Here is a 10448-nt window from a genome sequence, read left to right on the forward strand (position 1 = left end):
TGCACGGGCCCAAACCTTCTAAACATTTTATGTAATTGTTTAGTAAACGTTCCTGACCCAAAATCTCATCTATATCAATATTATCGAATCTATTATCATAGGTTTGTTTTAAAGGAGCTGCTGTGGTAGCAGGAGGATGTGGTATAGCTTGTATAAGGACCACTAAACTTAATACAACTCCCAAACAAATTAAATGCGACATTTTTATAAGTTTTTCTTTAATTGGTTTTAAAACGCGGTTTTAGTTGTGAATCTTTAAATAATATTCTAAATTTATATTGCAACTTCAAAGGCTTTTTATACTTAATTTTTAGGTATAGAAGCTGCGTGTTTTATAATCTGCTATTTACCAACTTAATTCAAATTTAATCGTTTGTAATTTAATAAATTTTGTTTAGCCAATTTATTGAAAATTGTTAGCAATTGTTTTAATTTAAACAAATTAAAGTTAATTTTCTATGAATATAGAAAAAAAGATTTTTCCTATTACAACTTTTTTTTAGTAAATTTTAAAGTTTTATTTAGAAAAGTATTATTTTTGCTTGCAGTTTAAAATTTAAATTAATACATTAAGCTTAAACTAAGTTAATAGAAGTTTTTCTTATTTAACCTAGTGGCATTAAAATGTCCATAATATTTCATTATTATTTACCAACTACCAAAGGGCATCATCTTTTTACTTTAAAAGTTGTTACAAAGAAAATATTCTCAAATCCAGTCAGCCTCTAAGTTAATAACTATAATCTTTTTCAAAATATCTTATTAGAACAAAAACGTGAAATTGTAAAAATTTTTCAAAAAGGTAAAAACTCTTCTCAGAGTTTAAACAGAACATCTATCGTTGTGTGTAAGAAAAAAAGTTCGTGTTGTAAGTCTTTTGTTGTTGTGTGAGAGAAGTCTTTCTAGTTTAGGGCATCTATAAAACTGTGCGATGTCATAATTTATGAACTTGAAATTTTTTTCTTTGTTGTAGTTGTTTTTTTCTATTAAATCCCCTGACATTAATGACATAAATCCAATACAATTTGAAAAAAAAAACAAAACTTCAATGAGATAATAAAACTCGCCTTTAGTCCTTTTTTTGTTGTTGTGAAATTCTAAGATTATTAGAATTTTTGTATTTTTTTGTTTTATTCTTCTTCTTAGGAAAATCATTAAGGTGGGGCTTAGTTGTATGAATTATTTTAAGCAGTGTGAGGCAAAAAAATGTTGGTTGTGTGTAAAAGTTTTAAATTTTAGTAACACGACAGGCTTAGGAGGAAATTATTACATTTTCAATTACAATTACACTGAAAGTAATTGTAATTGATTAATCAAAATTACTTTTAATTGTAATTGATATTGTAATTGAAATGTCATCAATTGCTTTTAATTAAATAAATTTAAATTACAATTACTTGTAATTGAACAATTACTTTTAAACGAAAAATTACCTGTAATTGAATAATTTCTAATTACAATTAATTGTAATTGAATATTTTCTAATTACAATTAATTGTAATTGAATATTTTCTAATTACAATTATTTGTAATTGAATATTTTCAAATAACAATTATTTCTAATTGAACAATTTCTATTAAAATTTATGTGTAATTGTGAACTTTTTACAAGTAATTGTAATTAGTAATTTCTAAATTACAATTACAAATATTTTTAATTAAAAAAATTACAATTATTAGCAATCGGTCAACTACACATTACAATTTGCGGTATTTGGAAAAACTTCAAATAATTATAATTTGTAATTGTTCAATTACACTTTACTAGTAATTGTAATTAATAATGTAATGAATTACTTTATGTACCTAATCATTGGCCTCCAAGTCTGTCCATTTAGTGGTTGGATTTTCAATAATATTAAAACTAGAAACATGATATTAAGCATGTAAAACATGGAGTAAATGAGAAAAGGGGACATTTTGGTACCTTTTCCTTCTTCAAAATGTACTTTTTGAGAGACTTATAAAAGGAGACTTCGGCCTTCAAAGGGTACTTTTTGAGTTTTATATAACATTGAACTTAGAAATATGAAATTTAGCATGTACGGCCAGGAGTAAGAGGAATGTATTAAAAAAAGAACTTTTTTGCATTTTTTCTGCAGAAGGTACTTTTTTGAATTTTCTATAATATTGAACCTAGAAATATGAAATTAAGCATGCAGGATATTGGAACCTATAAAAGAGGAGTCTTTTGCACTTTTTCGTTCTGCAAAGGTTCTTTTAGAGTAAACCATGTAATGCACCGGGGATTACATACAAACCTATAAAAGGGAACTTTTTGCTACTTTTTTGTTTTTCAAAAAGTACTAAACATAAAATTAAGAATGTATGATTCGGAGTAAATGGGAAGCTAAAATAATGAACATTTGATACTTTTTCGATCTTCAAATGGGAACTTTTTGGTGCTTTCTTCAAAGAGTACTTTTTTAAATTTTCTATAACATAGAACCTATAAACATGAAATTAATCCTTTAAAACCCTGACTACATGAGAACTTATAAATGGGAACTTCATGGTACTTTTTAGTTCTTTAAAAGGTACTTTTTGAATTTGCTCTAACATTGTACATAAAAATATGAAATTAAGCAGTAAGTAAGAATCTTTAAATGAGGTACTATTTTAGTAAAGCCAGGAATACATAAAACTTTTAAATGGGAACTTTTTGGTACTTTTTCATTTTTCAAAAAGTACTTATTGAATTATTAACATTAAACCAAGAAAAGTAAAATTAAAAAGGATTTTTTCACGAAGTAAATGGGAACCTAAAAATGAAACATTTTGGTACTTTTCGATCTTTAAGTGGTACTTTTGGTATCTTTCAAAAGTCAATATCTAGATTTAAAAAAGGGAACTCTGTTGTTTTTCCTTTTAAAACTGATATTTTGTTTAATTCTCCATGGTGCAGAGTATAGAAGTGTACCGATCTTACTGGTTTTAATACAATTTCATAATCAAGAATTTTAATAAATTTTCTAAATATTTTGTTTGTATTGATTCTAAAAAAAATGGGTTGGTTATTTAGTTTATAACGCATTCTATTGTATTGTATTATTTCTCTTTTATCTTTTGTTTAGATATTTCTTATGAAATATGGTTCAGGAAGTTAAGAGTTGGTTCACAAAAAAAAAAGAAAAACAACAATAATAATCACAACAAAAGAGGAAAATATAAAGGAAGAAAACAAACAGCAAAAACTAGGAAAATGCATTGTAAAGCCGACATATAACGCCATATATACATATAATTATGAACTCATAAAATCATATAAAAAAGCAGTTTTTCTTAAATCATTTTTTTATAATATTTTAAACACTTTTTTTCTACAAAACAAATAGCATAAATAAGAAAAAAAGGCAAATAAACTGTTATGCTTGGTTTAGCATTTTTTTCTTAAAAACTAATGGACAGACGGACGCTACCAACAGCTGTTGCAACGCTTTAGGATGAAGTTTGTTTTAAAGGCTTTACCACTATAATTTAGTCTTTTGTTAATATAAATAAATATAAGTATTTGTTTGATAAGCATTTTATTATTGTAGATTAGTTCTAGCTAAGTAAAGTTTTATTTTTAAACTAAAAACTTTAAATTGCTGATTAAGCTGGAATATGTTTTTTAAATAAACTCCCCGGAAGTTTAAAAATTGCAATATTGGTATTGTTTAAGTTTTGTTAAAGTCATTATTTTTTTAGTTTTTTTTTTGTATGTCTAGGTTTAGTAGTTGAATTATGTAATAAAAGTTTATTTATATATATATTTACCATTTGTAAAATTTATTTAAATTTAACATAATTTTTCTGTAAATTTTATTACCTTTGCTCTTGTTATTGTAAATAAAAAAAAAACATATTGTATATAAAATTAATTAGAGCATAAAATCTGTTGTATTTTATAAATTAGTTTTTTTACAGAAAAATATTTGTATACAAATCTTATTTTATAACGCTTTAAATAGAGGGCATCAGCTTCAAATTACACAGTTTGTTTTATTCATAATTTCTTTCGCAAATTGATAAATTAGTTTTAAGTTTTAATATTTCTTTTGTTTTACATATTAAAAAAATATATTTTATTGTTAAATTAGGTTTTTAACAAATAATATTCGTAACTCGAATTAAATCTTAATAGATTGCCTAAGACATTTACTTCGAAAAATAGCCGATTAGATAAACTATTTATTGCTAAAAATATTTCTTTCAAACAAATACTTAAAGATTTTTAACTAAAAATGCAATCTAGTCTTAAAGTTTAATAACAGTCTAAATCATAAATTTGCTTAAATGACCATCAGTACCAACTAGTTTGTACGTGATCAGCAGGGAAACCAAAATATGCAAATGCATGTTTTTTGTGGTGCGTCGTATGGACTCATGGATAAGATATTTACACGTTTCAGACCAATTTGAGAATTTTGGCATCGATTTGTTAGAGCATATTTTTGCATATTTTACCCATAAGAGCATAATTTTGCATGATTTGACTTTTTAGCATATTTAAGGCATATTTTCGAGTTTTTAGAGCATATTTTACTCTTTTAGTGCATATTTTGATGTTTTCGCCTTTTTTCGTTTTTATACATTTTTAAATTTTTTTTTTTCAAAACTTTATTAAAAAAAAATAAAATTCTATTTTTTTATTTTTTTTTTTTAATTTTTTAGCCTATTTTACGATTTTGAAAAAAAATTCGTTATGTTATAGTTTTATATTCAATAAAGTATTATATTTTAAATCGGACATAAAACATATGTTTTTTGGGGACCAAATGGTTTCATGTTATTTATTGGTTATCTGAACGTAAAACGGAATTCTATTATACTAGTTCTTCAAACTATGAGATGAAACATTTATAAAAAAATGTTGTAGGATATAGAATATGACATTAAACATTTATTATTTCATTACAATTTCAGTCTTTTTGAGCTTTTCAATGTTAAAAAATAATAAAAAATTTTTTTTTTGGAGCATATATTTTAAATTTTAAGAGCATATTTTGAGTTTTTTACGGCATATTTAAAGCGCTTAAAACACTTTTTTTACAGCATGTTTTCGGTTTCCCTGGTGATCAGTTATAACTTTCTTTTAAATCTTATCTAACTAGTCCCCTTATTAGCATCACCATTAACATTTCAACAAAGTTATTTCGATATCAATGACATTTTTTAATAACAACAAGCAGACGCTAATTACTTTAATAATTATTTTATTGCACATTTAAAAATAAAGAATTTCTAACACAACTCTATTTATATTCGTATTTAGTAATCTTAGTAACTTGACAATCAAAGTAATTTAATGACAATTTAAAAATTGCATTTAAAAACCTATAGAAAGGAGAGAACAAATTTAGACAAATACAAAAAAAAAATTATGATGTTGTCGGTCGATACCTGGTGATGTAACAACATTTTCAACAACTTTATGTCTTACAAATAACAACAAGAAAAATAAATACAAGTACATATTTTTAACGAACTTAACTAATACATTCATCTAATGTTATTAGTTGGAAAATTATAATTAATAAAAAAGTTAAAAGGAAAAATAATATTTAAAAGAATTTATTCTTGAACTAAATTTCATATGTATAAAACCAAATAAGAACTAAACTAGAACTGAACTAGAACTGAACTAGAACTGAACTAGAACTGAACTAGAACTGAACTAGAACTAAACTAGAACTGAACTAGAACTGAACTAGAACTGAACTAAAACTGAACTAGAACTGAACTAGAACTAAACTAGAACTGAACTAGAACTGAACTAGAACTGAACTAGAACTGAACTTGAACTTAACTAGAACTGAACTAGAACTGAACTAGAACTGAACTAGAACTGAACTAGAACTGAACTAGAACTGAACTAGAACTGAACTAGAACTGAACTAAAACTGAACTAGAACTGAACTAGAACTGAACTAGAACTGAACTAGAACTGAACTAGAACTGAACTAGAACTGAACTAGAACTGAACTAGAACTGAACTAGAACTGAACTAGAACTGAACTAGAACTGAACTAGAACTGAACTAGAACTGAACTAGAACTGAACTAGAACTGAACTAGAACTAAACTAGAACTGAATAAGAACTGAACTAGAACTGAACTAGAACTGAACTAGAACTGAACTAGAACTGAACTAGAACTGAACTAGAACTGAACTAGAACTGAACTAGAACTGAACTAGAACTGAACTAGAACTGAACTAGAACTGAACTAGAACTGAACTAGAACTGAACTAGAACTGAACTAGAACTGAACTAGAACTGAACTAGAACTGAACTAGAACTGAACTAGAACTGACCTAGAACTGAACTAGAACTGAACTAGAACTGAACTAGAACTGAACTAGAACTGAACTAGAACTGAACTAGAACTGAACTAGAACTGAACTAGAACTGAACTAGAACTGAACTAGAACTGAACTAGAACTGAACTAGAACTGAACTAGAACTGAACTAGAACTGAACTAGAACTGAACTAGAACTGAACTAAAACTGAACTAGAACTGTATTAGAATTGAACTAGAACTGAACTAAATCAAAATCGAATTTTAGCAAAAAATGTACATTTCTTGATAAAATTAACGTTTTTAATAACAATTGGTTTAATTGATTTTAAAAAAGTGTTATCATACCTTTAAAACACTGCTTCCATCCAATAACATCCGTAGATTTATTAAAGTTGTAATAAATAATTTAGTTTTTCCACTTGATCAAAGGAAGCAAATAACTAAAGCACATACCGCTTTAAATAGTACAAATACAAAAAAAAAAGATAAACATAAAAAATATAAAGAGAAAACAAACTAAAATAAAAACTAATAATAAATGATAATGATGTTGTTAAGTCTCGTAAAAAGAAAACAACAAGATGCATAAGAAAAAATATATATAGAAACATTTCTACTCTCTTTGCTAGATCTCCCAATTTATTCTGTAATAATCTTGTTTTTAAAGCCAAGTTAGTTGTATTAACTTTTAAGCCAAATAGAACAACATACAAGCAGACAGACAGACTTATAGTTGTTTATATAAAAAGAAAATACGTTAAAACCACAAGCAGAAGAAGATAGAAATGGTCCATTGATGACTTTCTTCTTAAGATTCTAGCATGAGAACGTTTTCAACTTTCAAACGTAACAAACGTGTTCATTCGCCATTTATTTGCTCGAGCGGGTTACTGCTGCGGTTAAACAAAATAGTTTCGTTCGAAAATTCAATAAAAAAGTAGAAAATTATTTAAATTTCTTTAACGTTTACGACTTAAGAAAGAAAGAAAAAAGAAATTGTTGTTTAAATTTTTAGTGGCAATTGTATGTTTTGTTCTTATTGTAAACAACTTTTTTTGGTTAGTGGTTGTTTATTCTTTGTAATTTTATAACAATAGAAATTAACATTTAAATTGAGTGTGAAATAATGTTAAACTGTATTTTTTTGCTAAACAGACATAAAAAAATTGTGTAAACGAAGCAAAATTCTTTAACCATAAAAGTAAAAACGCCAATGCATGTGTCTTAAGTCTTTTGTTTTGCTAATAAAAGCAAATTAGTGAAATTATCTAAAAGTGTCGAGAAAAAGTTTCTAAATTTGTGTTAAATTTTACTATATTAATATTTTTACAGAAATTATCATATTAAAATTGAATTGTTGATGTAAAATTACCATAAATATAATTTGAAAAAAAAACTATGAGTTATTTAACAAAATTGGAACTTTTGGTATGTTTAACTTGTAAATTTTTGTAATTGTTTTATATTTTATATTTTTTGGTAATATTTTTTAGTGTACTGACATGTTTTTTTTTTTGCTAAATATTAAACATTTCTCTTGGAAATTGATTTAACCTTCACTGTATGTGTGTTTATGAACAATTTTGTTTTAAAATTCTTTAAAATAATGTTCATATGTTGCCATTATCAACAAACCGTGTAATTAGAACTATTTTCTTTTCTGTTATTATTTTACATATTGTTCTTTGCAGTTCAAGTAGCGTGTTTTGCATTTTATGTATACTTATACTTTAAATTTGCAAACGACGTTGACCCCAAAATGTCTTAGCAAATTTGGTTGGTATCAAATTGTTAGCATAAAAAAAATTGGAACAACGTAGAATTTTCATTCGATATATTTCCAATACATTTTAACACACGAACTAGAACTGAAGTTGAACTGAACTGAACTAGAACTGAACCAGAACTGAACTAAAATTGAACTAGAACTGAACTAGAGCTGAACTAGAACTGAACTAGAAGTGAACTAGAAGTGAACTAGAAGTGAACTAGAAGTGAACTAGAAGTGAACTAAAAGTGAACTAGAAGTGAACTAGAACTGAACTAGAAGTGAACTAGAACTGAACTAGAACTGAACTAGAACTGAACTAGAACTGAACTAGAACTGAACTAGAACTGAACTAGAACTGAACTAGAACTGAACTAGAACTGAACTAGAACTGAACTAGAACTGAACTAGAACTGAACTAGAACTGAACTAGAACTGAACTAGAACTGAACTAGAACTGAACTAGAACTGAACTAGAACTGAACTGGAACTGAACTACAACTAATATAGAACTGAATTTAAATTTTATTTGTTTATAAATTTTCATTGTGATCCTCGTATGTCTCTATGTTTTCCATTAGCTTGCTGCTTTGTTAACTATTTCTCATTAAAAATATTTTTCTATCACTTTTGTTAGATTTTGCCTTATTTTAACTCGTTTCTTGTAAAAAAAATGAGGTTAGGCTATTTGTTAATGTACAACTGTTAATTAAGTGTGAAAAAATTCTAACCACACATTTAATTATAGAATTTTGAACATTGTTTTATTGAAAGAAAATGTCACTTAAATGTTGAGTCATTATTGTTTTTCAGTATAACACAAAATGTTGTTTTTTTTGCGCTATATTTTTCCAATGATTCAATCTTTTGTTTTTAATTAAGAAAATTCTTAAATATTATTCGTATGCAGTTGAACTAAATATTTAAGACTAAGGTTGTCTTGAAGCTTTAAGCATTTTTCATATATTTCTAAATCTTAAGATTTGTTATGTTGTTCACTGAGCACAAATCATGTTATATGTTTAAACAAAAAGTAAGTTTAACTAGATATAGAGAGCAAGTAAGTGGGGTCTTCCCCATTTATTTTGATATAAATGTTTCAGTTAGTTAAAATTATTATATTACTTTTCAAACATTTTTTAAAATAATATTTTTTTCTATTTTCCAGGTAAGCACTTTTACAATCGTTAACTATTACAAATGATAAGTAAGTTCTATTTGATTAACTTTTGCAATTTATGGAAAATTCTTTCGTAATCTTTTAAAAGTCGTTAACCTCATAAAAAAAATCGTTTGGGATTAAACTAATGAAAAGCACGATTTTCCAATTAGTTGCAAAAAATAATGAAGCAATTAATCTTCAGTAATCTTGTTCCACTTTCTAACTATTTAGATGAAGTTAATAAATATGAATAGACAAATTTGTCTTCAAACTACTTCTAAGATATTGGCAAAAAAAAACATAAATGAATATTTATTTTTTAACAGTTTTTTCAGTAAAATCTAGTTTGCTGCTGAAATTGTTAACGTTAATCTTTTGCTTAAGTCAATGACAATTTGCTTCTGAAATCTTTTTTTAAACACAATTTATTTAGCATAATTATAATGCTTTTGTTAAAAAAACGCATAAATCTGGTTTTTAAAGATTAAAATATTCTTGATTTCTTTGCTTTTTGACTTTGTATGTATTTTCTTAATTTACTTTCTCTATTCATATGAGTTTAATATCTTTGACATCAATTTTTTGAAGATTACTGTTTTTGCTTTCTTTGGCCACATCTTTGTATTTTCAAATTGTTAAATTTGAAATTCTTTTAAATTCCTAAAATTTATTGTTTTTTTCTTTTTGTCTTAATTATTTGTTTTAACATCAATTTTTATCGAGGAGTATCGATTTCATTGAAACATATTGTTATAGAAACAAAAAACTTATTTGTATTTAAAATATGGTTTTCATATTTTTAACTTGTAATATAAACATAACATTTATTATTGTTTTAAATATGGCTGTTTCGTAAATTGTTGCTAAAATAAAGACAATTTGTAAATTTTACGCTGTTAACCCACTTCTTAGGTTTGCTTTGTATATATTTAAATAATACATACTAGACTACAGACTTGCCTACAGACTAGCCTACAGACTAGCCTACAGACTAGACTATAGACTAGACTACAGAATAGACTATAGCCTAGACTACAGATTAGACTATAGACTAGACTAGACTATACTATAGAATAGACTATAGAATACTCTATAGAATAGAATATAGAATAGACCATAGACTATACTATAGACTAGACTATAGACTAGACTATAGACTAGACTATAGACTAGACTATAGACTAGACTATAGACTAGACTATAGACTAGACTATAAGCTAGACTATAGACTAG

General features: G+C 25.9%; 2 protein-coding genes across 4 annotated transcripts in view; one reads left to right on the top strand and one right to left on the bottom strand.

Moving 5' to 3' along the window:
- The window catches only part of LOC111675236 (putative odorant-binding protein A10), an 890-nt gene extending 644 nt beyond the window's left edge, over positions 1 to 246 (bottom strand). For both annotated transcript variants that reach the window (XM_023435963.2, XM_046947324.1), the window contains exon 1: positions 1 to 246. This exon is cut by the window's left edge and continues 24 nt beyond it. In XM_023435963.2, coding sequence (XP_023291731.2) covers positions 1 to 202 — 202 coding nt within the window. In that variant the 5' untranslated portion in view covers positions 203 to 246.
- The window catches only part of LOC111675264, a 65360-nt gene extending 55518 nt beyond the window's left edge, over positions 1 to 9842 (top strand). For both annotated transcript variants that reach the window (XM_046947325.1, XM_046947326.1), the window contains exon 3: positions 9222 to 9842. In XM_046947325.1, coding sequence (XP_046803281.1) covers positions 9222 to 9257 — 36 coding nt within the window. In that variant the 3' untranslated portion in view covers positions 9258 to 9842. The remainder of the gene's footprint in view (positions 1 to 9221) is intronic.
- Positions 9843 to 10448: the final 606 nt, after the last annotated feature.

This window comes from Lucilia cuprina, chromosome 3 (genome assembly GCF_022045245.1).
Source record: "Lucilia cuprina isolate Lc7/37 chromosome 3, ASM2204524v1, whole genome shotgun sequence".
Lineage (NCBI taxonomy): Eukaryota > Metazoa > Arthropoda > Insecta > Diptera > Calliphoridae > Lucilia > Lucilia cuprina.